At 53.2% G+C, this 27,417-nt stretch overlaps 3 protein-coding genes and 2 long non-coding RNA genes across 13 annotated transcripts; 2 read left to right on the plus strand and 3 right to left on the minus strand.

Annotated features, from left to right (window-relative positions):
* Positions 1-1,211: 1,211 nt before the first annotated feature.
* Positions 1,212-4,312, minus strand: gpr19 (G protein-coupled receptor 19). Its single transcript, XM_088406862.1, has 2 exons — positions 3,879-4,312; positions 1,212-3,054 (listed from the first exon to the last, which is right to left on the minus strand). The coding sequence occupies exons 1-2, from the start codon at positions 4,098-4,100 to the stop codon at positions 1,813-1,815; spliced, it is 1,464 nt and encodes a 487-aa protein (XP_088262988.1). The 5' UTR covers positions 4,101-4,312; the 3' UTR covers positions 1,212-1,812.
* A 137-nt stretch (positions 4,313-4,449) lies between these two features.
* On the minus strand, positions 4,450-9,922 carry tbk1 (TANK-binding kinase 1). Of its 4 annotated transcripts, XM_088406861.1 has the most exons (21): positions 9,846-9,922; positions 9,221-9,320; positions 9,009-9,149; positions 8,766-8,895; positions 8,518-8,699; positions 7,753-7,913; positions 7,577-7,687; positions 7,325-7,504; positions 7,067-7,263; positions 6,944-7,002; positions 6,776-6,867; positions 6,610-6,711; positions 6,450-6,528; positions 6,257-6,378; positions 5,947-6,023; positions 5,821-5,860; positions 5,588-5,689; positions 5,413-5,509; positions 5,222-5,322; positions 5,061-5,132; positions 4,450-4,585 (listed from the first exon to the last, which is right to left on the minus strand). In XM_088406861.1, exons 2-21 carry the CDS (start codon positions 9,305-9,307, stop codon positions 4,546-4,548), a joined length of 2,172 nt encoding a protein of 723 aa, XP_088262987.1. In that variant the 5' UTR covers positions 9,308-9,320; positions 9,846-9,922; the 3' UTR covers positions 4,450-4,545. The 4 variants fall into 4 exon arrangements, with proteins under 4 accessions (XP_088262987.1, XP_088262986.1, XP_088262985.1 ...); XM_088406860.1 differs by lacking the exons at positions 4,450-4,585; positions 9,846-9,922 and adding an exon at positions 9,410-9,663 and having other exon boundaries at positions 4,594-5,132; XM_088406859.1 differs by lacking the exons at positions 4,450-4,585; positions 9,846-9,922 and adding an exon at positions 9,406-9,663 and having other exon boundaries at positions 4,594-5,132.
* Positions 9,776-12,355, plus strand: LOC148405304 (uncharacterized). Its single transcript, XR_015864265.1, has 2 exons — positions 9,776-9,977; positions 12,186-12,355. It is a non-coding gene; the product is annotated as an uncharacterized LOC148405304 (long non-coding RNA).
* On the minus strand, positions 10,732-26,865 carry lrp6 (low density lipoprotein receptor-related protein 6). Of its 2 annotated transcripts, XM_088406857.1 has the most exons (23): positions 26,442-26,864; positions 24,355-24,757; positions 23,538-23,735; positions 22,984-23,180; positions 22,488-22,619; positions 21,642-22,038; positions 20,699-20,870; positions 18,876-19,092; positions 18,178-18,467; positions 17,855-18,081; positions 17,594-17,778; positions 16,770-17,096; positions 16,480-16,682; positions 16,034-16,221; positions 14,695-14,885; positions 14,003-14,212; positions 13,550-13,675; positions 13,233-13,469; positions 13,051-13,161; positions 12,754-12,981; positions 12,547-12,686; positions 12,208-12,305; positions 10,732-11,905 (listed from the first exon to the last, which is right to left on the minus strand). In XM_088406857.1, the coding sequence occupies exons 1-23, from the start codon at positions 26,497-26,499 to the stop codon at positions 11,590-11,592; spliced, it is 4,851 nt and encodes a 1,616-aa protein (XP_088262983.1). In that variant the 5' UTR covers positions 26,500-26,864; the 3' UTR covers positions 10,732-11,589. The 2 variants fall into 2 exon arrangements, with proteins under 2 accessions (XP_088262983.1, XP_088262982.1); XM_088406856.1 differs by having other exon boundaries at positions 12,754-13,161; positions 26,442-26,865.
* On the plus strand, positions 13,007-24,951 carry LOC148405306 (uncharacterized). 5 transcript variants are annotated; one of them, XR_015864261.1, is made up of 8 exons: positions 13,007-13,459; positions 13,558-13,761; positions 13,851-14,048; positions 14,137-14,279; positions 14,595-14,866; positions 21,126-22,578; positions 23,010-23,135; positions 23,555-24,951. It is a non-coding gene; the product is annotated as an uncharacterized LOC148405306 (long non-coding RNA). The 5 variants fall into 5 exon arrangements; XR_015864260.1 differs by having other exon boundaries at positions 23,010-24,951; XR_015864264.1 differs by having other exon boundaries at positions 14,598-14,866; positions 23,010-24,951.
* Positions 26,866-27,417: the final 552 nt, after the last annotated feature.

Here is a 27,417-nt window from a genome sequence, read left to right on the forward strand (position 1 = left end):
TGTTTGTCGCCGTGCTGTGGCTAAATGATGAACTGCATGCCTTAAACTCATCGTTCCAGATAGTTTCACGGAGGGAAAAGGTCATGTTTGAGGTCATTGCAACATGGACACAAAACTTGAATGCGTGTCTGCGTGCGTGCGTGCATGCGCATGCTGCTGGGGATAAACACCACTTCCTGTCCAAGGGCAATTGGTCAGTCAAGCTTTAACTTTCTCACACTACTGAGTTGAAGCAAACGTGAAAATTCACACACACACACATGCACACACATTGCCGTGACGGTTTTGTTAAAGAGAACATATATAAAAAGTCAAATTCATTGTTTTTTTGTTGATTTTTAACTAATTCAAGTATGTGAATCACGGATGTATGCACGGATTGTTTGCATGTGTGCGTGTGGGTGTTTGTGTGCATGTTTGTGTGTACGCTTGAATGTGTGGAAACAGAAGAAGGGTAGTGGGTGAGGGTGAGTGGGAGTATTTGTGACACCCAAGGGAGATGATTACATTGTGTGTGTGTCATGTAAATCCCCTTTCACACACACACACACACACACACACTCACTCACTGGGGGGCAGTTGACAGGATTCTTAATCGCGCGCGGATGTATTCCGGTTGTCTTTATTCCCCTGGAAATGATGTTTCCATGGCGACAACATGAACGTGGCAATCGGCTTATGATGCTCACATTTTACAAGTCAGTACTGCACATATTTCAACAGTATTTAACATAACCATAAATAATAGCGTTGTCATGTTCTGTTGGGGTTTTTTGCTGTGGGTTTCTATTTTTGTGCTTTTTGACAGAATTGCAATCAAGTTTGAGCTCCCCTGAATCTACGTCAGACGCAGGGTAAGTGTCCCACGTGTGCTTTTCACGACGATGGTCCGAAAACTCACTTTGTGAAATGCATTGGCGGCTGGCGCAGTCAAGGTATCGACTTGTTGGCCAGCAAGAAGAGTTAGACCGGCGTTGTGTTCTTACCGCGACTTCATCCTGAAGCATAGTTCGCCTTCCATTAGGGACCAGTGTTGTCTTTCCGTATGAGACAAAGAGATTGACATTTGTCGCTGTTCAACAAAGAGGAATGTTTATGTTGTAAGTGTTGTCAAGGTGTGCTATGTATTTATTGCTGGTTTGCTTTGATGCAGGGCTTCCTCATGTTTGTCAATAAGTTATGCTGACAGATTATTATTTACTCCTGAAAGCTAAGACGCAAAAATTTATTAAAAAAAAAAAGTCGCAGGCACAAAGTTAATAATACAAAAAGACAATTTACAAACCCCAAATATGCATTTTGGAATATTGCAAAATTGTATCCATTGCCTACTATGCATACATAAACAGATGCTTCCTAATGAACTTCCATATTCTTCAATGTGGAGGCAGACGGTCAAAGGAAGCGTTTCATGAGTCAGTGAAGCTTTTTTTTTTTTTTTTTTTTTTTTTGTCGTGACCAATAAAGTGTTGACAAAAGACAGACGCAATCGGCAAGCTGTGATCATGGATGCGGGCACCGGGCAAACTCCGGCCGGTTCCACCGACCAAAAGCGGTCAAATCAGCGTTTTGTTCCGAGTGGGCTCTCTGTTGGAAAGAAAAGCGCATTCGGCACCCCCGCCGTTGCTGCAAACCTTCCAGGTCACCCGGGCATTTTGGTGCACCAAAAGCCTGCTTTCCAGCATTTACCCAACGGATTTTTCAAACGGTCATTTCAGCCCGCCCTTCGGCGGTCCTGACCGAAAAGCAAAAGAGGCAGAAAGGTTCCAAAACGCGTCGCCCGGCGAGCCGCCCGTGGCCGGGATCATCTGGCTACACGAAGGTGTTGTGGGCGCTCCAGGCCACTTTCTTCTGGTCTTTGGCGTGGCACTCGAAGCCGTGGCACGCAGAATCTTTGGCGGGCGCCTCCGCCACGCCTACGTAGTTCTTCTTGGCCAATCGCGAGCTGGCGGTGATGGTGTAGGCGTTGCTACGGTAACACTTGACGGAAGACATGCAGAAGGTTTCACGCATGCCGCGCCGGAAGTTGGCGTTATAGACCGAGTACAAGGTGGGCTTGGATGCGGCCGAGCTGAAGGAGATCCAGGCCACGGTGGCGAAGAGGAGCAGGGAGCGGCGGCCGCCCTCCTCCTCGTCCTTCTCCCGCGGGTGCCACAGCTGCGCCAGGTAGAAGGGCGTCCAGGTGACGAAGAAGAGCCAGTTGAGCACCAGGAACATCTTGATTGTTTTCACCTTGGCGCGAGGGACCGTGTTCATGGTGCGCCGCACCGCGTGGCCGTCGGCGCCAAACCTCCAGATGTGGCGGACCACTCGCCGGTAAAAGAACGTGATGACCCCCGCCGGGAGCGCCAAGCCCAGGAGGAGGTGCGCGGCGGCGTAGCAGACGCCGCCCCGGCTATTGGGCAGGAAGAAGCGGCAATGCCGGCCGTCGCCGCCGCCGTAGAAGTAGATGCACGGCGCCGCCAGGGCGGCGTCCAGCAAACACGAGGCCAGGATCATCTTCTTGGCCTTTTCGCGGGACACCTTGAAGCTGAGCGGGTAGACGATGGTGTAGAAGCGATCCACCGAGATGGACAGCAAGACGTACGCCTGCACGCCGGGGCAAAGGTGCTGCACGTAGCGGGCCGCCGCGCACGCCGCCGCGCTCGGCGGCCAGTGGCCCCAGGCCACCTGCGCCAGGACCAGGGGAGCGCTGCCCGCGCTCAGGAGCAGGTCAGCGCAGGCCATGGCCACCACAAAGTAGTTAGTAGTGGACTGCGTGCGCCGGCTGCGCCGGATCACCAGGCACACCAACGCGTTGCCCACCACCGACACCAGCCACACGGCGCCGAAAGCCAGCGACAGCGCCGCCACCTCGCCCGACGTCAGCCCGTGCCGCGTCGACCGGGACTGGCCCGCGCCGTTCGGCCCGGCGGTGGCGGGCGGGGCGTCGCCCAAGCCGGAGGGCACCGTGCCGTTCCCCGTCTCCGAATAATTGAAGGACGTCGGGTACGAGAATGCCGGCGCGGAGAGCGCGCGCTCCATGGCCGCCGTATTGGCCCGCGTGTACACCATCTACAACGCAGAGCTTAGCGTTAGCGCGCTAACATGCCACAACGAGGTCACCGTGCAATAGAACTGGGGATGAACCGGGTCAAGCGGCTGCCAGGAGTTGCTTTTTCATTTCCCCCGAATAGTGTTTGACCTAATCTTGATTTGTTTGACATTTGAAATGTCCGAAAATGACATTTTGGCTGCTAACTGATTAAAATTTGCTTCAAAGTAAATAATGTGATTGGTTTTTCTTCACTGGTTTGCAATCAGCAAGTAAGTTAGCTGTGTTGCCCTGCGTGCCAAGTTTTTGCCATGTCTTGGGTGATTTTTTTTAAAAATGGTCTTTATTTATTTTAGTTGATTATTCTTAATTTTAAGTATCAAGTCTTGTTTATTTACAGCTTGTTTAAAGAAAGGGCAATAAAAAGACATGTTTGCTCAAACACGATGAATAACGGCGATTTCAATACTGACCAAAATAATCGTGCAGTCCTAGGAGCAGATTAGGAGGGAACAGATTGATAAACTGAAGGTAGAGATTCTGCAAGAATGCCTTCTTGACTGCCCACTGAACCGGAGCAGCCATCGCTCGCGCACGTTTGCTGAAAGGCCATGTTGGGAGTCGGAATTTTTCAAATTTGGATTTGACATCCAATGTCTATACCGCCACCTTGACGGCTATACGCGGGTTATCAGTCCTGCGTGTAATTCCACGTGGTTAAAAAGCTCATTTGTGCTGGTCTGAGCCCCGCCCCCCGCGCGCACCCATTTGACATCAAATATGAAGACTCGGCAATGAAGAGAAGGCACAAACAACATCATCATCATCATCATAGAGCACGTACCTGCCAGCCAGGCGCCGATCCAAACAGCCGGTGACGAACGGGACCCTCAGCGCGGTGGAACGCGGCGATCGCAAAGGTGAGAACCAGTCGATTGGGTTGCCATCGCGTCTGTGCGTGCTTGAGGCGGCGAAGGGGATGATGATGATGGTAATGATGATGAAGAGGAGGAGGAGGAGGAGGAGGAGGAGGAGCAGGGTCGCTTCCTGGGCCGTACCAAGTCATGTGTGACAGGGGCTGCCCGGGCGCCGCGCGACAAGGAGCATCCTCGCAGATCTACATTCACCCGACACGAGCAATCCCGTCCTACACGAGTTTCATCAGCATTTCATCGAGAATACGCGCACGCAAACGTGAATTTGGGGAAGTCACGAGAGAACGTCGTCATCATCCCGCCGATTAAGACTACGCGTCACCGCACGAAGAGGAGGGTGGCCGTCGCGGCACGTCGTCGCCACGGCAACAGCAGCCGAGGGCCGTCACCGTGGCAACCGGCGAGGAAAGGGGGGAGGGGCGCGTTCGCGTCACACGACTCACCCGTCCGTCCATCACGCTAGCTTGTACTCGGTCCACGGGTTCTTGATTTTCATGTATTTTATTCGTCCATTATCATCACAAGTACAAAAGCAGCTATTTACAAAAGCAAAGCTTGGCTGTCGGCGGCTGTCATTCATCCTCGCAAGCCTCCGTCCAGCGTCAGGGTCCCGAATCTGAGGGAGAGCACCACAGTGACTTTAAAGCTTCGCAATTCGGGTTGCTCAGCTAGGCTCGCACTCAGTTCTTAACTGCTTGAAAAAAGGGATGACGACCTTCATGAGCGAAACGAGACAAATGGGCCCGATGACTCACGGCCATATTAGTTTGAACTGAGCAAGAGCTCCATCTAGTGGATCGTTGGCGCAAAGCAACAACACTCAAAAGTGACAGCAGCACGGGTAAAATCCGGCTATTTTGTTTCAAAATAAAATGAGTTTTAATGAACGATGATTTTTTGCAAGCCCAATAATCCTCCAAAATAAAGAAAAAAACCCCCCACTGAATTAGAGGGTGTTTCTAAACTTTTGTATGGTACCTCACAACCGTGGAAGTTAGGCTAGCTCAGAAGCCTAGCTGTAACGCTCCCGTTCAGAGCACCGCTAAACTACACCATAGCGTTGGCTCGGCAAGTCAAGTGAGTCACGTGACCTTTCCAGGAAGTGGTTGTTCTCGGCCAGTTCTTTGACCACGCCCTCCATCTCCTCCTTTAGCTTCTTCATCCTGCGTCGCGCGCGCGGCGACAAAAATAACGACGGCGTCGTCACCATCGCGACGGCAAGCGCCTTCCGTCGAGAACGACGTCGGCTTACCCGAGCGTCATCTCCACCAGCGTGTTCTGGCTCAGGTACGCTTGAGGCTTCAGACCGCTCAGCACCAAGGGCAGAACTTTGGCAGGGACTTGTTCCTGTAGCTGAACGTACCGCAAAGCCAACAAGATCAACGGCGGCGTGCCAAAAGCTCCAGATGACATTCAAGCGTGAGGTGGGGCATCCTGGCGCACCTTGACACCTCTGTCCATCAACACGCTAACTTCCTTCTCAATGCTGATGAGCTGGGTGGTCAAAGCCAGTAGCTGCTTCCTGGCGTGGTGAACCTTCCTGCGCGCGCGCACACACACACACACACACAGCCACGTTGACACGGCGGCTTGGTAAGCGGCAAGGGAAGCGGCCAACCTCATGGACTCCTCGCTTTTGGAGATGAAGAGGCGGTACTTCATGGCGCACTCCTCGGTGAACAAGGAACGAGCTTTGCTGGCGTGCAGGACCAACTTCTGCCTGCCGCGCACACAGCCAACATCGCCGCTTGCAATGGCCGCACAAAGGCAAAAAACACCACACGGGTGGAGGCTCTCCAGGCAAACATCCCCCCCCCCCCCCCCCCCCCCCCCCCCAACACGGGGACCTACTTGTCAAACTTGTGGATCTGCTCTTCATTGTATGGAAGACCTGAACGCGTGCGCGCGCACACACACACACATGTTTGAAAACACTCAAGCATCGTCGTCATCTCGTTGTTGTGTATTTGTACTGACGTCTCTCAGCTTTATCCTTCTTGAACTGTTGGTAGATGGCAGTGATGGCATCCAGCAGAACTTTGATCTTTTCCACACTGCCCGCACACACACAAATCACAGCGGTCACATATACAAATCAGATTTGCACACTTGTGTGTGTGTGTGTGTGTGTTGGGTCTTATTGTTTGGCCCCATTAGCGCAGGGCTCTTTTTGAGGAACAAGACATAGTTTTAGAGAAAGTTTGGATTGGATTTTGCATGAGGCCAGGCTTAAGGTCAGGCAATCACTTGAGATGCTTAGGAGCTAAGGCGAGATGGGGTGACCTACTTCCTGTCTTGGGGGTGCGTGCCCACTTGCTGCGTCCAGGTGTCACTCAGCAGGCCTCCAGGGAGGAACTTGGCCTTCAGGTCCTGCAAGCTGCGCTCAATGGGCTCCAAGGAGCTCACGATCTGCACGCACGCGCCGAGCGGCGGAGTGAGACGGGGCACCTGGCGGGCCGGACGGCGCGGCAAGGGCTCACCCTGACCACCTTCTTGTGCATGTCGGCGATCTCGTCGTACTCGGCCGTCAGCATGTTGGCCTGCATGAGAACCTCCAACCTGCGCGCAGACGCGGCCGATGAAGCAGCCGGCGGACGGCAAGGCCGGCGGACGGCAAGGGGTGCGGGCGGGCGCACTCACAGCTGCTTGGTCTTGTCTAGCGTCTGCGCGGCCAAGTTGCAAAGGTGGAACACCTCCGACTTTTTGTGGACAATCTCACCGTAGTCCTCCTTCATCAGCTCGCTGCGCATCATGGCAAGGCAAGCGTCAAGACCTTCGACGCTCACCATCGCGACGTGGAACTTACATGAGGCCCCGGACTCCTTTGCGCACCAGTTCTTGGTAGACCAGCAGCGACTCGGACGTTTTCCACAAGTGCCCCACATCTCCCGCGAAGGTCTGAAAGAAGTACGAGATGGCGGCAGGATGCCGGGGTCGTTGTATTTTTTTAGTTTCTTTTCAATTCGGAGGGTACCTTGGCATAGCTGGCATCCAGGTCCAGGTCGTAGCGCGGCTGCACTTTGGGGGGACTGGCTGCGGACGAGGCAAGAAGACTTGAGGCCCGGGGGGGCGGATCACCGGGGCTCGGGCCACTTACGGTCCTCGAAGATCAGTCCCACGGTGGCCACGGAGTCCCTGCTGAGCAGCATGATGGGGTTGTCTCGGGCGGTCCTGGGGAAGGTCTTAGCCTGGCGGTTGGGGTCCAGGACCAGGCGCCGCCCCTCGTAGATCAGCTCCTGGTTGTGCAGGGGAATGCTGCTCCGGCGCGACAGAAGCTCCTGGAAGAGCGCCGCCCTGTCGACGTGAAGGGGTAAGGGACGGCGTCTGCGGGGTTAGGGTCGGCGTCCTCCCTCACGTGTTGTACTCGTGGATGTAAACGTGGTGCAGGGTGGCCTGCTGCAGGCTGAATACGTAGACCACCGTCCGGTGCAGGATGTCGTTGGTCTCGGCGAAAAACTGGTCGAAGCCCCAACATTTCTCCTGGTCGGCTTCCAGGATGTTGGCCAGGACGGGAGTGAGCAGACTCTGCAGGCCCCTGACGGATGAGGAGCAACACGTCACGGCCGCCGGACCGAGGGACGGACATCGGCGGAAGGCTCAGACCGACTTGGACAGGCTGCAGGAAACGGGCATCTCGGTGCTCCACTCGATCTTGCCGTTCTCACATTTCTGGTGGCCCGAGATGGTCCCGGACGGTTTCTCCGTGATGATCTTATACCTGGGCACGAGCGCCAGCCTCAGCCTCAGCCTGCTGCGCCCGGGCCCGGCACGAGCGCTACTTACATGACTTCCTGGTTGCGACGCGGGCCCTCGAAGGGTCTGAAGGGCAGGCTGCCGGTGGCGGCGTGGTAGAAGGTGACGCCGATGCTCCACAGGTCCACGGTGGCGCCGTACTTCTTCTGGTGGTCCTTCCTCAGCACGGCGCGCTCGTACATGTCGGGATGCTGCCGGACAAAATGGACACACGTTGCTTGGCAACTCCACGGGCGAACGACGGCGGCGGTCCGGCGCCGTTGTAGCGGGCCAGCGTGGGGCGTGGCAGGGCCGCTCCCTGTCGTGTTCACGCCAAACGCTATGTTTCCCTTCTTATTCATTAGTTTCGTCGATAAGGAGACACGTGCCACTGGTTTGAATCCTGAATGCGAGATGGGTCCACCACAATCAATCTTGAAGGTAGAATCGGGAGATTAGCAAATCGCCCAACGTCAAAACAAAAACACAGGCGCAAACAACTCATCATAGCAATTTCCAGTGAATCGTTTTGGGTTTTTTTTCTCCTGATCTTTTTGCCATTTCTTTCGCCTTGCGACATATCCAACGTGGCGGTTAGTGCGTGTACTTGACCGCCATGTTGGATGTGTTTGTGCGCATACGTCTATACACGCGCCACCGCCTACATCGCTACAATTCATCGCTACTATTCAAATTTACGTGGAGGTCGTTGCGTTTTCAAGCAAGGGCAGGAAGGATTTGGGACTTCAAAATAGGAAGGTTTGTGATAAAGATAACCAAACCTATGAATGGAAAGGGGTTGTGATTATGGCTCACCAGGTACTCCTCGGTCCCGTAGAGCGAAACAAACTGCTCGTCGTCCTCCAGCTCTCGGGCGGCTCCGAAGTCGGTCAGCTTGTAGACGGAGCGCCCGTCCTCGCCGATGACGCGCATAATGTTGCCGGGCTTGATGTCGCGGTGCACGATTCCGTACTCCCTCAGGTGGTTCATTCCCGCCACTGGAAGGGGAGAGCGGCGCCTGTCAGAGTCAGTCCATCAGGCGGGAGCGCGGCTCTCCATCTCACCGACATCGTGGAGGACAATGAGGAACTCGTCCTCGGGAAGCCCGTAGGCATTGGACGACTCCTCCAGGACGGTGTAGAGACTACCGCACGGACAGTACTCCATCACCAGAACCTTGTGGCGCGTGTTGGTCTGCACGCAGCAAACGGGTCTAAATGGACTTCCCGGAGGCCTCGCGACATGTCAGCAATGGCTTCGCGGGTGGCACAATACAAGCATGTGGGTACTGTCAGGCGACCACCCACCTCCTCTTCCACGGCGAAGAGTTTGACGATGTTCTTGTGGTTGAGCTTCTTGAGCACCTCAAATTCTCGCATCTGCACGTCAAGCGGCCTCAGGAAGCTCAGGTTGTTGAACACTTTGACCGCGTACAGGTCGCCCGTTTTCTGGAGAGAGCCGGCGGTTTTCAAAAGGGCAGCCCGCCCCCGACAAGCGGCGCGGGACGGCTTCGGGTTACCTTGTGTCGGCCGCGGTAGACGTTGGCCGTGGCGCCCTGACCCAATAGGTCCGAGATGAGCCATAAGTAGTTGCTGGTGCTCTGCATGCTCACGACCTACCTGCGAGCGTACACACACACAGGCGCCTTGAGATACGGCTGCTTTTTTTTTTTTTTTTTTTTTTTGCCCCTTTTACAACACGCACATACAAATACATGAAGATACATCGCCGGGCAGCTGTCATTTATGTCGAGATGACGTCACCGCGGGAAATCCCCACCGTCAATCTTCCGCTTTTCCGCGTTGACGTCGTTCCCGTCGACCCCGAAAAGGCCCCCGAATGCTCCTTGATCGTCGTCACAAAATCAAACGACGATGCCGACTAACGAAGCAGGCAGGCATTCAGTGACAAGCAGAGCCAAGTTCAAGAAGCATTTCCGCACCGCCAGTTGTCCGACGGCAAACATGGCGGCTCGCTGGCAAACTAGCGTACCCCATAAAGCTAGTGGAGCGCTAACATGCTCACGACCTAGCCGGTTGGTTAAAAAGAAAACACAACAAAACCCGAGGTAACATCGTAGCGGTGGGAAGACACGGATTTTTTCGAAGTCTTGTTTTTTTGTGCTTTGTTCTTTATTTGCTTACCTTTTGTCGTTGAGGCTGAGTCCTACTCTTCCGCTCTGGCCTGCTCACGTGACGTACTAACCAATCGGCGCTGCGCATCTGACGTCATCGTCTATCAACAAAGTGACTTTCGTTTTGAGATAAACTTGTCGGGTGAGCTGAAAAGCCGGAGGGCTATTCTTTGTCTTTGCAAACTTGCACGGAAAACACACATATAGGATTGAAATATAAACATAATCGTGCGTCTATTGTGTCATCAAAATTGACACAAACATTGAAATATACAGTTAAAACATAATTGTAAATCTGTTATACGTGAAAGATCTTAAATTTATGTCTGTGCGTGATGTTCGATAAGATGCCAGTTTTACTTGGAGCTCCCTAACCCGCCCACCATTCTGATCGTTTCTTTGTGGGGTGGTTGATATTACTGTACTGTTTCTTTACTTTTGGAAAATCTACAACTCAAGCCAATCTAGCTAAAGCACAGGTATCAAAATCAAGGCACGGGGGCGTGATCCGGCCCGCCACATCATTTTAAGTGGCCCGCAAAATGCTGTTTTGAACTTGCAAGTAGTCTTCAACTTCTAAAAATTCGAGAAAAAAAATACATCTTTTTTTCTTCCTAATCTTTTTTTTTTTAAACAGTTTTTACCAGTCTGATTTCAAAACTAGGTAAGTGTGTGCCGAACACATTTACTTACTCCGTCAGAAACTGTAACTACAATGTGGCCCACGATAAAAAAAAAAGTTTGACATCCCGATCTAAAGCTTAGTCTTTCCCGCGACTTTTTTTTTCCTGGTATCGTGACAGCCAAGAGCGCAAATGACCCAATCCCATAAGCGGGGCACAAAATAGCACGCAAGGACTTTGGGGACGAACGAATGAGCCAGACATAGCACTAAGTCAAATGTCACTCACTTTATGTTGAACAAAAGGAAGGAGAAGGACAAGAGCAACTGACGATGGCAGGCGGCTGGGCATCAACCACCAGACGCCGGCGAGCTTGAGACAAAAGTGCTTGAAGGGAAAAACAAAACAAAACAAAGAAAAACACAGATGGACGTCGGGACTCGGTTGAACCTTCGGCATGACCGCGCCTTGGCAAAGTGACACAACGCTGGGGAAGGGCACTGTCGCGTGTGCACGAGGACATTGGCGGGCTTCATTCCTACCAAGCGACATCCACTGGCCCGTCCCATCCCCATGGCAAACCTTCCACAGGTTGGGGAGGGCCAGGACGCTCCAGAACTTAGGACAAGCTGAAGTGTCAAAACGGAGGCCGTTTTATAGAAAAATAGGAATGGCAGCTTTACGAGGCTTCTCCTTAGTGTGCTCTAGGCCGTATAGCTTATTGATACTAACCCGAAAAAGGAAGGAAAAAAAAAAAAAAAATGCTTGCCGTCCCACTGCTCAGGCACAAGATGGCCGCTTGCCAGGGGCCGCGCGTTTTGGTTTTGGGTCCCGTGGGAAGCGGCGACTGGAATGGCGGATGCTCCGTATTTGGCGTAGTGTCTGTCTGTTTGTCTGTCCTTTAAGGCAATCTCTATGCGTGTGATTTGAATATAAGCTTTTCTTACAAAAATGTACAAATGTCTGAATACAAACCTCTATATCATCATCATTATCAGTAAACACTGTATAGAAAATATATAAATAAGTTTTTCTCTTTGTCAATGTACAAATGTTGCCCAGCAGCTGGCCTGGCGTTCCCATTTTTAACCTCATTTATGCACAATTGCTATTTACACCAGGGGGCGGGGCTCAGGATGAGTCCGTGCAGGGCGAGGGCGGGGGCGGGTAGAGGTGATGAGAGTAGCTGCGCTCCGTGTAGGGCGAGGGCGGGCAGCTCTCGCAGTTCTCCTCGGCCGACAAGTACTGGCTGCGCGGCGTGGGGGGCGGCGGGAAAGGCTCCGAGTCGTCGTTGAGGTCGCTGGTGTAGCCTTTGCCCGCCGCCGCTCGGCCCCCGCCCGCGGACTTGAGCGGCGCGCGGCGGCCCGGCGTGTAGTCGCTGTCGCACACGTCCGTGCTGCACGGCGTGGTGGGAGGGGCGAAGTTGCGGTACGTGTACGGTCGGTAGCTGCGGGACAGCAAATGCAAAGTACTTGAAGTAGTTGACTTTATGAAGGGCCGCAACTTTTGGGGGGATAGCTACGCATACCTTTCAAAAAAAACTTGTTTCCAACTTTACTTTTTTTATGATAGAGCAATAGTTTTTGGGGTCCCGAGTCACGTTCCATTGCATTTTAACGTCCCAATAACAGTATGCACATTTTCTCAGTGCGGGCCATCCCGGTCCACTGAGCCAATAATAAAAGACTCTTTTAATAAAGGATTTTTTTTTTGTGTGTATCTTACAGTTTTGGAACTCGCTTTGGTTACCTGTAGGAGCGGTGCGTGGACGGGCTGTTGGACGAGTATCTGAACTCCAGCGTGTACTGCGAGTGGACGGTGGCGGGAGAAGGAGGCGGGTTCAGGATCTGGCACCAAATAAAGATCACATCAGTTCGGCAGAACGAGGGCGGCCCAATACTTGGGACACACGAGCCTGACAGTAGCGATTGCAAAAAAGATGAAGCCCCGCGATCCACCCGTGCTCATTTTGGGTTCCTTAGACGGTTGCCACGGCACTAGCCTTAATTTTCAAAACAAGGAGCCCAAAATCTCCCAAGCGGTTCACAAGGCTTCATTTTAGCGGGCAAAACCGGCAAGTTTGCTGACCGAAGGGAAGTAGGCGCCCTTGGTGCTGGACGAGCTGCTGGATGAGGCGCCGGTGATGTGGGCGCGGTCGTAGGGCGGGCCGCTGCTGCCGCCGCCCATAATGCTGAGCGAGCCGATGGCCGACTTGCCCGAGGACATGACTGGCACAAAGCGCGAGCGGTTAGCATCGGGCGCCGGCGCAAAGCGCGACGGGGGTCGGCGCCTCACCGGGCAGCGGGCCCGACAGGGGGGGAGCGTGCGCCATGTATCCCAGTGGCACGGAGGGCGGGATGGGGACCACAATGTCGTTGGCCACCGTCTCGCTGTCATTCTTCATTTGCGGGCACAGGACGCTGCGGCACACAAAGTAGACGGCGCCCACCAGGAACAGCGCCATCACCACTCCCACGATGGAGCCCACCGTGTTGTTGGGCGGGGGCGGCTCCTCCGTGGAGTCTGCGCAGCGAGAGGAAGGTGAGGAATGGCGAGGGGCGGCCGGCGGCGACGGGCGGCCGGCTGTCTTACAGCAGCCCATCTCGTCCGAGTTGTCTGCGCAGTCGATTTTCTCGTCGCACTTCTTGTGCTTGCCCACACACTGGCCGTTGCTGCAAGCAAACTGGTCTGACGAGCAGCGGGCTGAAAGATCAAGCGCGCTTAACGTCCGCGGGCCGCAAAGGCGAAGAGGCGGCGGCAGGGGCCGGCCTCACCTTCGCACTCTTTCTCGTCCGAGCGGTCCTGGCAGTTGAACTCGCCGTTGCAGCGGAGGGCCAGGTCCACGCACTGGCGACTGTCGCACTGGAACTCGCTTTCCGAGCAAACGGGGCAGTCCGCCTCGTCGCTGACGTCCTCGCACTCGGCGTAGCCGTCGCAGCGCCACGCCTGAGGGATGCAGTCCACGTCGCCCGAGCGGCAAGAAAAGTGCTCCGGGGAACAGGTGGGGGGCTCTGGGACGAGAAGGAGCGCGTGACCGCCGGCCGGGGAGGGAGGGAGCGCGCACGGACGGGCGGACGGATCAAGCGCTCACCTCCGCAGGACAACTCGTCCTGCAGAAGCACCAAGTGGACGGGGCAGGAACAGCGGGTGGTGCCATCGCCCTTGACGATGCAGATGTGGGAACAGCGGCCGTTGTTCCACGTGCACGGGTGTTGACCTGCAACACGTCAACAAACGGCGTCAAGGCGTTTGACGGACACCTTTCGTCTGGCGGCGGCGATGGTTCGCCGACAGCTCCTTAGGGTTAGTCGATTAGCTGACGGCTTGGTCGGCTGCTCGATAGATTAAGTCATTCAATTCATGTTCGGTCATTATATTTACTCACAATCTAGTTTTTTTTAGCACGTCGGATCAGGATCGGACCCATCCGACCAACGATTTATCAGTGGCTAGGTCGACGGACCAATCGGTTTCCCGAATGACGTAGGCCGCCGCGGCCAGCGAATAATCGGCGATGCCAGGAAGAATGGGCGTGGCGCCTCACCGTAGTCCCTCATGTCCAGCTCGCGCACAGCGTGGATGTCACTGAGGTAAGCCACGCGGGCCTGGATCTTGGTGCGACCCTCGCGCGTGGTCTTGTCGATGCGCTCGATCATCTGCTGCTGCTTGTCGATCCAGTACAGGTGCTTGCCGAACACCGTCAGGCCCACCGGCTGCAGGATGTTGGAGTCGGCGATCACCACGCGATTGGCGCCTGAGGAGGAAGGGGGGGCGGGGCAAAAACAAAAACAAGGCGCTCGGGAACTCGGACAACAGAACGGGTGAGGAAGTGAGGAACTGAGGAGGGGCAGGAGGGGCGGGAGGAGCGGGACACACGTTAGCCCGCCGCATCACATGCTTAGCACAACAGACAAGCTGTTTAGATGTTTTCTTTTCGCGCTGAACAATGTTTCACGAATAACAACAATTTGTAAATAAAGTCATTGGTAATGCACTTTAGCACCCCCCCCGATTATTGGATAGAATAATGGATCCTAAAAATATTAGCTAGCGACGGCCCCCTCACCAAGCCACTTCTTTTGAGTTAGGACAATGGTTTGAAATCAGGTCTGAAAATTGGATGTGGTTTTGTTCAGAAGGTCCACCAAAGGCTCCGCTTTCAAAGGACCGGAGACCCTAGGGGCCTTGCAGGGCAAAGGGGAGCCCGCTCCATCCCCCGACACGGACGCCGCGTACCTGACAGGTCGCTGCTTTCGATGCGCCGCAGGTCCGAGTCCACCCAGAAGAGCTTGGCCAGCTCGTTGTCCACGGCCAGCGCCACCGGCTTGCCCAGACCGCTGAAGAAGAGCACTTCGCGCTCCGTCCCGTCCAGTGCCGCGCGCTCAATGGTGGGCGAGCGTTCCAGCAGGTTGGTGAAGTACATGTAACTGAGCGCGCACATATTTGCTCGTTAGCATTTGTTATTAAAAAGGGACACTGTGGGATTTAGACCGTTTTAAATGATTATACATTTCAATAACTTGCGAAGAAATGCGTTCTTAGCGACCAACAGTATGTTTTAAACACAATCGTAGGTTATCCTTAAATGATATTACATGATGTGTGGCACTCCTCCGGGGCGGCCATGTCTGTTATCGCTACGGACAAAAGTAAGGGTGCAGGGAGTTAGCGGCCGCTCACCATGCTCGGGTGTGTTGTTGAGAAAAAAAAGGTTGTTCCCAAAAAGAAACACATTTCATGCACCTAATTTATTTGTGTACAATGTAGGGATGGGATGAGAATTTAATCATCGCGGGGGTCTCCATGACCCTTGGAAAAGTGGAGAACACTGTACATATTTATTTTCTCCCCAAGTATTTTCAAGTGTTAGGCGAAAGGAGTATTTAAAAATGTGTAATAAAAGTTAATTCTATAATATAGCGATTGGAACCTTTGACTGCAAAAATAGGCAACGGCACAATTAAGTAGTTTGCTATTGTAAACAAGTCTCTTCTTGCACCCATACAGCATTACATCGAAATTGCCACTTCTCTATTGAGTTCATTTTCAAATCTCGAATGACGAAATTGAATGAATATGATTTATTGCCCAGCTCTAACTGAAGTTGAAGACATCTGAAAACATTTCAATTTTTCTTTACCTTACCAACGACAACAACAACAAAAAAAGGTTATCAAAAGTCACGTGTGTAATACGCTTGGGCTGGCTGCTTGTCGGGATATTTTGCTTGTGGAATGTTGGAAGCAAGCGAGCGCAACATCTGCTAACTTGATGGGCTGACCGCACGCATATTACTGGCCGGACCTGCCCCCAAGCGAAGGCTACAATTACAAATCCAAACAAGTTGGCGGGGTCCATGAACAAGTACAGATCGAGAGAAAACACAAAGAAAAACAAAACAAAAAAAGGCAGGTGAAACGTTATCAGAGAAATCGAGTAATTGTTTGTAGCTTGGTAATCGGTGTTTTTTTTTTTTTTTCATTTCCCCAATGAGATGTTGTTTGATAGTCTTGACGGCGAGCGACAACCAAAGTGTCTTCGTGTGTCAATACAGCTGTGTATTGATGTCACTCACCCTCTCTCCGGGTTGACCACGATGGCGCGCGGCTTGTCGTGCGGGCCCCTCAGCACCACGCCCACACGGCTGCCGTCCGTGCGCGTGACGTTGATGACGTTTGTGAGCTCGCTGGTCCAGTAGATGAAGCGGCTGTAGATGTCGATGCTCAGGTCGTATAGCTGCGAGCCCGACACCACCGTCATGCTCTGACGCAAAAACAGAAACAATCGCGACGTAAGTTTGGGCAAAACTAAAGCGAGCAACCTATTCCAGTCCGTGTCTTCTTTTTTTCCGAATTTTTATGAAACATTTTGCTCCGGTTGACTTTTTTAAAGTTACGTAGCCACGAACCTTTTGAAGGCACCGAACAGAAGAAAAGGATCATAAATAAATAAAAGTTGGTAAATGGAACATATCACATGAAAAGGTCAGCTCTTCTGCATTTTAGGCAAGCAAAAGGGCACCTGGTTGCCGTCCTCCTGAGCGCGGCGCACAACGTTCTGCTTGGAGTCGATCCAGTAGAGCTGCTTGTCCAGCGGGTCGTAGTCGATGGCGCGCACGTTCCTCAGGTTGTGGATGGGCAGGATGATGTCCGGGCTCTGCTGCTCGTCCATCACCATGCGGTTGATGGCCGTCTTCTGACTGAACAGCAGGAAGGATGTGGGCGCTGAAAGACAGAGCGAGCGCAGGCCCGGCTTCAGAGACGGCAGAGCACGCGACGGGCGGCCGCAAACGGCGGGCCGCGGCTTCTCACCGTTGCAGGTCTTGTTGTCGTAGGCGAGAGAAAAGTGGGCGGGGCAGCCGCACACGAAGCCGCCCACGGGCACCGCCAGGCAGAGGTGCGAGCAGTGGCCGTTGGTGGAGGCGCAGGCGTTCCAGCCGCCCTGGCGAGACGAGTGGAAGACCAGGATGTCCATGACGTAGTCCAGGTGGCCCTGGATGACCGTGCGGTTCTGCCCGCTGGTCTTGTTGGCCCGCTCGATGCTGCGCTGGCTCCAGTCCGTCCAGTAGATGTAGTCTTGGTACTGGGTCAGGCCGAAAGGGTGAGGGAGGTCGTCGGCGATCACTTCGCGGTCCTGACCTGGGGAGGGGGGTGGGATCTCTCAGAAGTGGCACGCGCAATTCTGTTGCCATGTGCCGCTATTTTTAATCTGCTGGTCCAGTCTCCGACTCGCATACGTTCCATGCTTCACCGCGACTACTCTTCATTGGTTGTGGTTTTCACTAGTTGCTTGTCATTGATGACTACATGCAACTAGTTTTCGTTAGCTGTCGAAAGCAAGCGACTAGCTCCTATTAGTTCCCGCTCATCCACAATTAGCTCATTCAACGATGAACGTCCATACTTACGGAATTTGCTGATGGAATTTATAAAGCAATGATAACTATACCACCCTAACCCCGCAATAACTTTTAATGACCCGCCAGCCGTCTGTAACTGGCTTATTCAGCCATGACCATCCGTGGCAGCTTTCGTTTGGTTGCCAACATCTGCGCCGAGGCTTCACCAATCACCCGCCGCAAGCGACTAATCAACGAGTCTTCATCGGTTGCCGACCGAGCGGCGCACGCCATTACCTAGCATGTTGGACGACTCGATGAGCGTGGTGTCCAGGTCGGTCCAGTACAGGCGGCGCTCGGCGTAGTCAATGGTGAGTCCGTTGGCTCGGCCCACATCCGCCACCAGGGTGATGCGACCGGTCCCGTCCATCGCCGCGCGGTCGATTTTTGGCTTGCCGCCCCATTCGGTCCAGTACATATAGCTGAGGAGGAGAGGACGCGGGCGACGTTTGATAGTACGAACACCTTTGCGGCGAGGAAGCCCGACCCCCTGCTCACCCTTCGGCCGGGTCCAGTGCCAGTGCCCTGGGACTGTCCAGATCCTTCCAGACCAGGACCTGCCGGTGCTGACCGTCCAATTTGGCCACTTCGATGCGATTGGTGCCTGTGTCGGCCCAGTACAGGTTCTTGCCCAGCCAGTCCACTGCCATGCCCTCGGGGTAGTCCAAACCAAACTCCACCACGTGCTCAAGGGCGCTGCCGTTCATGAAGGCCCGGCTGATGGTCTGCGGGAAAAAGTGCTCGCCGTTAGTCGGGGGGGGGGGGGGGGGGGGGGGGGGGCATGCGTGACATGCGGGCGAACAGGCGTGACTCCGGCGCACCTTGAGGGTGATGTCGGTCCAGTAGATTCTGTTGTCGGTGACGTCGAAGTCCAGAGCGGAGGCCTCCTTGACGCCGGTGAGCGGGATGGCCACGTTGTTGTTGTTGGTTTCCAGCGAGATGCGGCGGATGTCGGTGTGGCGCGAAAAGAGCAGGAAGGCCTCGGGGACGATGCACGTGCGCATATCGGCGATGAGCTCCAGCCCGATGGGGCAGGCGCACTGGGCGCCCTGCGGCTTGAACAGGCACAGGTGGCTGCAGCCGCCGTTGTTCTCCGCGCACGCGTTGGTGCCTGACAAGGCAGAAGTCAAAGTATTGACTCGTATTCGCACCGCATTGAAACGCTTCAACAAACATATGAAAAAGCTACAACTAAAAGAAAACATTTCTTGCTTCCAAGATGAAAAAAAAATATTTTTTAAAATGATCACGTTAACTATTCACCTACTGTGCGTATCAATCAATAGTACAACGCGGATTCCATCATTTTACGCTGCTAGTATTCCCACCACACGCACGCGAGCGGATGAGACGATACAAATTTGAGATTTCAAATGTACTTCCCTGCAACTTTATGTTCAACGTCAAATTGAGATTTTGGGCATGACCGCTCAAATAGAAACGATGTCAAACGAGAAGCGACAAGCGGCGACTACCCTGCCATGTTTTTCATTCTCGGGACGTTTTGCGGAACACTCACCGAAAGCCTCTCGGACGTAGGCGGCCTTGAGACCCATGAGATCGGGCAGCTGCTCGATGATGACCTCGCGCTCGGCCGTGTGCTTGTGAACGCGCTCGATGCTGCGCCGCTGCCAGTCCGTCCAGTAGATGAAGTCGCCCAGCAGCGTGAAGCCGAAAATGTGAGGAAGCTTGTCTTCCACCAGCACCCGTCTTGCCGTCCCGTCCATGTTCATCACCTGACACGCACCACAGTGATAAGACTTGAAAATGGCTGGCTACCTCACAATCTTCATCTTTTCATCTTCTCCCATTGAAATCAAACCAAGTGACTCTATTTCTATGATAAACGTATAAAAATACTGGCCGTCTATTAAAGTGGTTCTTAAATGGGGGTACTAGTACCCTTGGGGGCACTTGAAAGAACAGAAAGAAAACAACAAATTTTATTTTCAGTAGGTTATGCAATTTCATCTTTGTAAAAAGACAGATTCTCAGGTTGGAACCAACTTGTCACGTGCCACCTCTTGTTACCTGTCAAGTTCATGATTTGTTTTTGTGAACACATCTCTACTATGATCCCAAAAAGGACCCTTTAAGTTGAATATTTTTCTGCGAACAAATATTTATTTTTCATTATTTCTTTTTGAGAACAGGTCTGACACTTCGCGTTGAATATTTAAGTATCATATTTAATGTTTAATTATTCAAGTCATTTCTTGTATAATAAATCAGACACTGATGGCATGTTTTAAAAAAATCCCAAAGTTATTTGCATGGATTAAGGGGCTGAAAACATACGGTCAGTGACATTTCCATGTCAAATGTGACGTGCTGCCCTTTATCAAGCAATCATCAGCCAAACAAGGTGAGGGGAAACTGTGAGTAATATTTGACATTATTTCAATGTCCATGACCTTTTTGACCCCAAATGCGTTGGCGGATTGCAACCAGATGTTTTTATTGGGTGGCTACGCGGGACAGAGAGCAAGCGGCGTGTGTCCTGACGCGCTCGGCTGTCCCGTGCCATCACGCCATCCCGCTGGCTTCCACGTGGCTCGCAGGGTTGCTCTTGCGCAACTTTGCAAAGAGTCGATTGAGTTCGAATGTGATTGAGCCGCCGGCCCAGCCGTTGCTGCTCATTGTCTGATATTGCACATGCAGTAGTCGGTTTGCCTGCTACCAGCCCCCGAAAAACAAGGAGAACAACCAAAGTGCTCCTCAAGAAAAGGCACAAAGTGTATTGTAGGTTACCGAAACCAAATAAGTAAAACGTCAAGATTGGTTGGCAAAGACGTCCATCCACGTTCAAAGGCTCTTTTTTTTTTTTTGCTAAGCCATCCTACACAGTCGGCCCTTGGCAAGCGCTTTCGTTGAATTGTGACGGTAATATGTTTGCGTATATAAAGTAAGGGTGTAAATCTAAAAGGAGGTTTCCATGGTGAGCCAAAATGTTTGACCACAGTGTGGCGATGTTTCACATTCTGCTTCTATTCTAAATGGAGCCCACCGCAGCTGCAGCGTAGCCACAATCGGAACCAGATGTGCGAGCTGGCCACCGAGAAGAAAAGAAAAGAAAAGAAAAAAGGGGAGGGGAGGGGAGAGCAGAGGAGAGGAGGGGATTGGAGGCGAGGGAATGGGAGTAAAGAGCTCCGTCCGTCCGCGCGCCAAAGTGAGGAGCTCACGACATTCAGGATTTAAATGGACAAAAAATATAAGCGTGACGCAACTGCCTGTGTCCATTTGAATTGGGTTTCAAATACCGAACGTTTCACCATTGCAAAGTTTTATGGGAAAACACTTCGGCGTCTGCAAACAATTGAGTGTGAAAAAAGCCCCACCCACCTCGATCATGTCGGTCTTGGCGTCTCCCCAGTAGATCTTGCGCTCGTCGTAGTCCAACGCCAAGCCGTTGGGCCAGCCCAGAGACGTGTTGACCAGAACAAGCCGCTCCGTCCCGTCCAGGTCGGCCCGCTCAATCTTGGGAACCTCGCCCCAGTCTGTCCAGTACATGTACCTGCCAGCATAACGGCGTGTGTCACACGTACAGTCCATGCACACAAAGCGAGTGGGCGGAACTATTCCTTAATATCTTCTATAGATATGCATTGTTGACACCCAACCAAATTTGCTCATTCTAACCGGTTAGCAATCACCCTTGGCAGCAGCGCACTCATGTTTACCATTTAAAGTCACAACAAGTTTAGTTCACACACAGATCGATTATGTTACTTTGTTTTTGTCTCTCCTTTTTCTTAATTGGAAACGATAGCAAACTGGTTTTTGGGAGGACCCTTTCTCCCTTGCCACCACTGCAATATTGCGTACGCCCACAAGAAAGGTCCCCGTAGAAGACGCCGGCGCAAACGCGGTCCCGGCGGCGCTTCCAGGCAAGTAGTCGTATTTATTTATTTTGTCAACTAAGCCGACGTTATTCTTTGAGCTCTCTTCTTTCATGATTTTTTCGTCCCAAAATTTGTGATGATTCAGGTCCTCGTTTGGTTGATTTTCCTACTCAATTCATGTAATTGTTGTGACATCATCAGCCTGACGTGCGTTCAGGGAAATGTGATTCCTGCAAATGTAAAAAGGACAATTGGGTGTCTTTTAAGCCGTCGCTGCTTTCGGATATATGGAGCAACTTCCGAGTCCATTTAAATTAGTGGTGGTGGGACACACAAGCTTCTGGACGGCGCCGCCCGACCAACAAGCCGTAGCGCGACAGAACGTGTGAGCAAAATTCAAGTGAGAAGGCCCTCATCTTAAGGCGGCGGGAGAAATTTCTCACCCGGCGACGGGATCCAGGACAATGGCCCGGGGCTCGTCCAGGTCCTCGGAGACCAGGATCTTGCGCATGGTCCCGTTGAGGCGAGTGACCTCGATGCGATCCGTGCCCGTGTCGGTCCAGTACAGGTTGCGGGCGATCCAGTCCACGGCAATGCCGTCTGGGTGGCTGACTTGGGAAGTGACCACAAACTGCACGTCGCTGCCGTCGGGAAGCGAGCGGCGGATGGCCCGCACGTCGTCATCCGTCCAGTAGATGTAGCCGTCCACCGGGTCGTAGTCGATGGCGATGGCGTGCCGGATGTCGTCCACCTGCAGGATGATGGAGGTGAAGTCGGGCGTGTCCAGCGAGATGCGCCGCAGGTCCGTTCGCCGAGCCAGCAGCAACATGCGTGTGGGACCTGCGCACAATAAAATCAATAAAACATGACAAACGGGCACATGCGTCAATCCTCCCATCACAAACAAGCGGGCCGCTCTCATGGTTCTACTTCACCAATGAGCGCGCACCGGGCAATCAACTTGTCGGTCGCTGAACATTAGAAGAGTCGGCCCAGCCAGCAGCTTTGTGCTTTTCTCTAATGCGTTGAAAGGCGGCTTTGTATGGGGGGGGGTGGGGCTCGTGAGAGCCCACCTTCAACAAAAGCCCCCCTAACTCACACGCACTCAAGCTAAACGTCAATGAATTCTTCCCAGCAGCCCGTTGGTGGGGGAGGGCTTCCATTCTGTTGATGAAGTTGGAGCAAGTATCCACTTTTTTTCCTGCTTTTCCATGTTTGCATTTACCTCAAACAACTTCATATTGAACACAACATCCAAAATAAATCAATGTGTGTGCGCGCGCACTGACCATCTCGGCAGGTCTTGTTGTCGTGCAGCAGCTGCACTCCGGTGGGGCAGGCGCAGCGGTAGAAGGGCTTGTCGGGTGACAGCAGGCACAGGTGAGAGCAGCCGCCGTTGTTCAGCGAGCATGGTGTGCTCGCTGAAAGGGGGGGGACAAAGGTTAGCATACTTTCACAACAACACAAAGTCCAAAAAAAATGCGGCATTTTTGACGGTGGGTCTGGATCGGCACCATTTAACGTTAGTGGTGGCCCGAGCAAAATCGCCGACCCCACCGAGAGTGACCGCCGCCACGGCGGAAAGAAGCGGCCTGTGGCGACGAGCTTCCACCCAAACACGCCCGCAGCTCGGGTGAAAGGAAGGATTCAAAATTTGGCGCAAACGTAAAATCTGAACAACTACGGGAGAACGCTTCCGGTTGCGCTCATTTCCTGATTCTCGGCGCCCGTCCCGAGCGGCAACCTGTGCATGTTTGGCCCAGACGAGGAAGAACGCCAACTCACTCTGTATTTGCCTCTTTGCACTGTAGACATGGATGTCCATGGGCGAGAAGATGTCCGAGTGGACCACGCGCTGGCGGGCGCCGTCGTGCTTGGAGCACGAGTGGATGGAGTGCGTGTTCCAGTCAGTCCAGAAGAGCGTGTCCTCAAAGAGGGTGAGGGCAAACGGGTGAGGGAGCTCCCCTTTCACCACCACCTCCCTGAAACAAAGACGCAACTTGCATTCGTTCCGGCCGCAAAACTAACACTTCGGATTTTGCTTCAGGCAGCAGGGTCATTTGAACGTGATAGCAGCTCACGTTATCACCAAAGCAATTCCGCAAAACTGGAGAATGTGCAGCGCTCGTGATGTCGTCATGAGTGCAGCGGCCAGTTAAACTTTTGACATCTGTTTTCCATTAAGCCCGCTTTTGCGGCGTGCCCACCAAAGGAAGCAACACACGAAATATTGATACCTAGCAAACACACCTATTTAATTTTTGGGCTGGGAGGGTGTCTTTCGCCACGCACGCCAACACGCACTTTCAGGAGCATGTTCATTTTGATTTTGTCGCTACCTGTTGGTTCCGTCCAGGTGGCAGCGGTGTATGAAGCTGTGCTTGGCGTCGGCCCAGTAGAGCTTGCGTTGCTCGTAGTCCAGCGTGAGTCCGTTAGGCCAGTAGATGTCGCGGTCCACGATGATGGAGCGATTGGTGCCGTCCATGCCCGCCCGCTCGATCTTGGGGATCTCGCCCCAGTCCGTCCAATACATGAAACTGCCGTGACAAAAAAGCGAGTTCACAGCGTGAGGGGCAGCCGCGAAGAAAACGGCGGACGCGCAGCTAGACCGATGACAGACGGCCACGCCCGCCGAGGGAAACGAGGCCAAGCTCGAGGACGTGCAAAGCAGACGTGCGCAGGAGGAGAGAAGCGGGATGAAAATCTTTTTGTGACCTCACATTCCTCTGGACCACCTCAACCTCATCCTGTTTTTCCCACCCACGCGCGCACGCACGCACGCACAAGAGCGCAAACACATGCGGGGATTTGCGCCAACGTACACACGCAGGACAGAGATCGGCAGCCAACGGACAAGCAAACAGTCGGGAACTCAAAAGGGGATCGGTCGCATGCGGGAGCGAGTAAGGCTGTCTGCGCGGAGCAGATGGAGCAGCGGGAGGCGACTGAGGAGAGCATTAGAAGAACCGTGGGGATTGGACAATAAGGACCGCCAGGAGATGGACGCGACCCCTATCGTTCAAGCGCTTGGGGGCAGGAGGAGGAGCTCGCGCCAGGCAAGACCGGCATCGGGCGGAAAGGCGCGGGAGGTCCGGGACTCCACGGAAGAAGCGGTTAGCTGGCGCGGTGAGGCGAGCCGGCGCACTGGCCACCCACCCTCTGCTGGGGTCCAAGGCGATGGCCCTGGGCTGGTCCAGCTCCTGCCAGAATAGAACCTTCCTCAAGCTCCCGTCCAGCTCTGACACTTCAATGCGATTGGTCTCCGAGTCGGTCCAGTAGAGTTTGGCAGCCAGCCAATCGCAGGCAAGCCCGTCGGGGGAGGCCAGGCCAGGCACCACAGTGTGGATGGCGCCGCCGCCGCCGCCGGCCCGGTCCAAGACAGTTCGCTTGATGGCCTCCTCGCTCACGTCGCTCCAGTAGATGAGCCCCCGCGAGAAGACGTAATCCACGGCCGCCGCGTCCTCCAGGCCGCCCACCACCATGCTGGCGTTGGCGCGCTCGCGGGACGCGTCCACCAGCTGCAGGTCCCGACGGTTGGCGTACAGCAGCAGCGGCTCGCCTGGAGGGGGCGCAACAGGGCTTTGGTCAACGCGGCAACACGAGAATCCGACGCGAGTAAAGTCAACTAACGGGGGCCACACAATCAAGTTGGGTTGGAAGGATGTCGTGCGACTGTCTCTCGGAGCCATCTCGGTAACCAAGACAAATGGTGCCAAGCCTTTTCAACTTGCCGGCGGGGACTTGAAAACTGATTTGCTGCCTATGGTTAGAATTAGCTTGCATCGACTCGTGAAGAACAGATAAACTGTGCGCATGGCATTGACGTGAAGAAAAAGCTGGAAGGAAGGCAGGCTCAAAATGGACCAGTTGTACCGGCTACGGTCTGAGTGGACAGCGACCGGGAAAGCTAATGACTTTGGATGTCCCGCTCTCGATCACGTGATCAAAAATGACCTTGTTTACAGCTTATTACAAAAAACATTTTCAATTTACTGTATTTCAACCCTTTCTTTAAAAAAAATATATAAGAAAATATACAGGAAAGTCCTGATCCGATTTATATGCACCCAAGTCTCATTTTGATGATCTTAGATTCGCAATCTGAAACTTAAGTGATGTATTAGGGAGCTGGAACCCCACCCCCCCACAAAAAAAATATAAGTCTGGTCATATTTAGTGTCAGGGAAACCAAATCGAATCGCAAGTTGACAGACGAGTAGAAACAAGAGCAAGCAAGTCCAATACAAAAGGCAGAAAAATGCCAAAGAGTACAAAATGTTTTCAACCATGCTGCTTTCAAATTTCCTCTACAAAAACCTTATCCTGCAGATATAAAAAAGCCCACATCTTACATTTAAAAACGTAGTGTGGCATACGATCACACCTAGTGTATAGATGGATTAGAGGTGCAACAATTAATGGAGTGTGATCAATCAATACACAAGTGATCAACTATTACGATTGGCAAATTAATCGATGAGACCTTTTTGAACATCTAATGGTTCAAATTGTTGGAATTTCAAACTTCAAGTTATCGTAGCAGTCTACGAAAACAGATAGATGATAACATAACATTTGCAAACATCTGCTTTTGATTAGAAAAAAAAAACGTTTTTGCAGAGTTTCTCACTGAATTTAGTGGGGCCAGACCAAGATCAGAATCACTGCGAACCTAAGTTTGTACTTTTATTTCGCCACCGTCAGTGTTTCAAGTAGAGGGTGTAAAGATGATCCACTTACTCGAGCGGATGAAAGAAATGGTGAGATGAGTCCGTGGCATGTATTTTGGGTGAGAAATATGCAAATGAGCGTGTTGGTCTCGACGCTTGCAGCGCTCGGTGTTGCAGCGTTTGTGTTTTCTTAAAAGTCGCGGAGCAATAAAAAAAGAAGAACGAAAAAGAAAGAAAGAAAAGGAAGGGGTGTTACAAAAGAGAGCTAAACCACGAAAAGTGGGAAGGGAGGGGAAAAAAGTGAAGTAAAACCACAACGGAGCAGTTTTAAGGGGAAGATCGGGCGCCGAGATGTTTTTCCACCAAACTTGGCCAAAGTGCACATTAGCCCGCGAGCCTAGCCTAGCTAAAGTAAGCCAGGCAAGCTAGCTAGCTAGATCAACTAGCTAGCTCGTCGTCTGCTGTGGTCCCCTGACAAAGTACAAGCGCAAGCGAGCGATCGGGCCGCGAGCACGACACGAGCCCCCGCGACCCCGCGCGGCCCACTCGAGTGCGGTTCGGCTGCGCACTCACCCCGCAGCAGGAGACAAAAAGTGGAAAACAACAGCGTCCGCAGCGCCGCGGCGGCCATGCTGCTCGTTCTTCGCCGCCTCTCGTTGCTCGTCAGCGGGCAGCGAGGAAAAACATCGCGCTCGCCCGCCCGAGCCAGCGAGCGACGCGCCGCCTCCTCCTCCTCCTCCTTCTCCTCGTCGTCGTCGGCGGCGGCGGCGGCGGCGGCCTCGAACGCGTACTTTCTGGCCGCCCCCCGAAAACACGCTTCTTCCCGCACTCGTGTCACTCAGACGCCGGAAGGGACACTTGGGCGTCCCATGCCTCGACTGACGGAGTCGTTTTGCGGCCTTTGTGGATTTGGACGTCGGGCTTGCTGTTCGCCGCCGAGGCTCCAACACAACTCTCCCAAGGAAGCCGAAGCACGCAGCCACATTGTCCGACTGCTCAGCCTCCGCCGTATCCGTCCGCCGCCCTCCCCCTCCCTTCTCCTCCTCCGCTATTGTCGGACGACCGAGCGCCTCCAAGGCCACCCAAACCAAATCGTCGCCTTCCGCGCCGAAGTGCACGCGCAGCGTCCTCGTTTCGATGACAAGATGGGAGCAAAACGCATTCGGGGGGCGAGCGAGGGGAAAGGGAGTCGCTCAGAGCGCAAACGCACTCACATTCCACTGGGACTACTTTATCTGCCGCTTGGACCGCTGCAAACTTCCAACAACTTTTTTTCATGCAGCAAATGGCCCTTCGCGAGAGATGAACATTTTTCATTTCTTATGTCGCGTGACGTCACGTCCTATAAAATCAAATGCACGTTCATAAACTCCTTGAAGCCGAGCACATTTGCCCAGCAAATCATTTCAACGTTGTTAAACTTTTGTTTTTTGAACGTTCTTGGCCAAGTTAGTCGCGTTTCAACCTCTAGTGTCCTTCTTCTTTTCTTCACAGCAACACGTAGAGAAAATTGTGAAGCAAAAAGACGCTTTGCCATCATACAACTTAC

Source organism: Hippichthys cyanospilos, chromosome 22, assembly GCF_059441005.1.
Source record: "Hippichthys cyanospilos isolate Australia breed blue-spotted pipefish chromosome 22, RoL_Hcya_1.0, whole genome shotgun sequence".
In the NCBI taxonomy this organism is placed as follows: Eukaryota; Metazoa; Chordata; class Actinopteri; order Syngnathiformes; family Syngnathidae; genus Hippichthys; species Hippichthys cyanospilos.

What these genes read in the sequence shown, in the direction of transcription:
- gpr19 (XM_088406862.1), bottom strand. Translation starts at nt 4,100, where the DNA reads ATGACTTGGTACGGCCCAGGAAGCGACCCTGCTCCTCCTCCTCCTCCT. An exon ending in GATCGGCGCCTGGCTGGCAG is followed by an intron (nt 3,055 to 3,878) that starts GTACGTGCTCTA and finishes TCTGCGTTGTAG; the next exon opens with ATGGTGTACACGCGGGCCAA.
- tbk1 (XM_088406860.1), bottom strand. Translation starts at nt 9,307, where the DNA reads ATGCAGAGCACCAGCAACTACTTATGGCTCATCTCGGACCTATTGGGT. An exon ending in CGTCGCAACCAGGAAGTCAT is followed by an intron (nt 7,688 to 7,752) that starts GTAAGTAGCGCT and finishes GCTCGTGCCCAG; the next exon opens with GTATAAGATCATCACGGAGA. An exon ending in GGGACTGATCTTCGAGGACC is followed by an intron (nt 7,003 to 7,066) that starts GTAAGTGGCCCG and finishes CCTCGTCCGCAG; the next exon opens with CCAGTCCCCCCAAAGTGCAG.
- lrp6 (XM_088406856.1), bottom strand. Translation starts at nt 26,499, where the DNA reads ATGGCCGCCGCGGCGCTGCGGACGCTGTTGTTTTCCACTTTTTGTCTC. An exon ending in GTCCTGGATCCCGTCGCCGG is followed by an intron (nt 20,871 to 21,641) that starts GTGAGAAATTTC and finishes TTATGCTGGCAG; the next exon opens with GTACATGTACTGGACAGACT. An exon ending in AGGGCGCCTACTTCCCTTCG is followed by an intron (nt 12,306 to 12,546) that starts GTCAGCAAACTT and finishes ATTTGGTGCCAG; the next exon opens with ATCCTGAACCCGCCTCCTTC.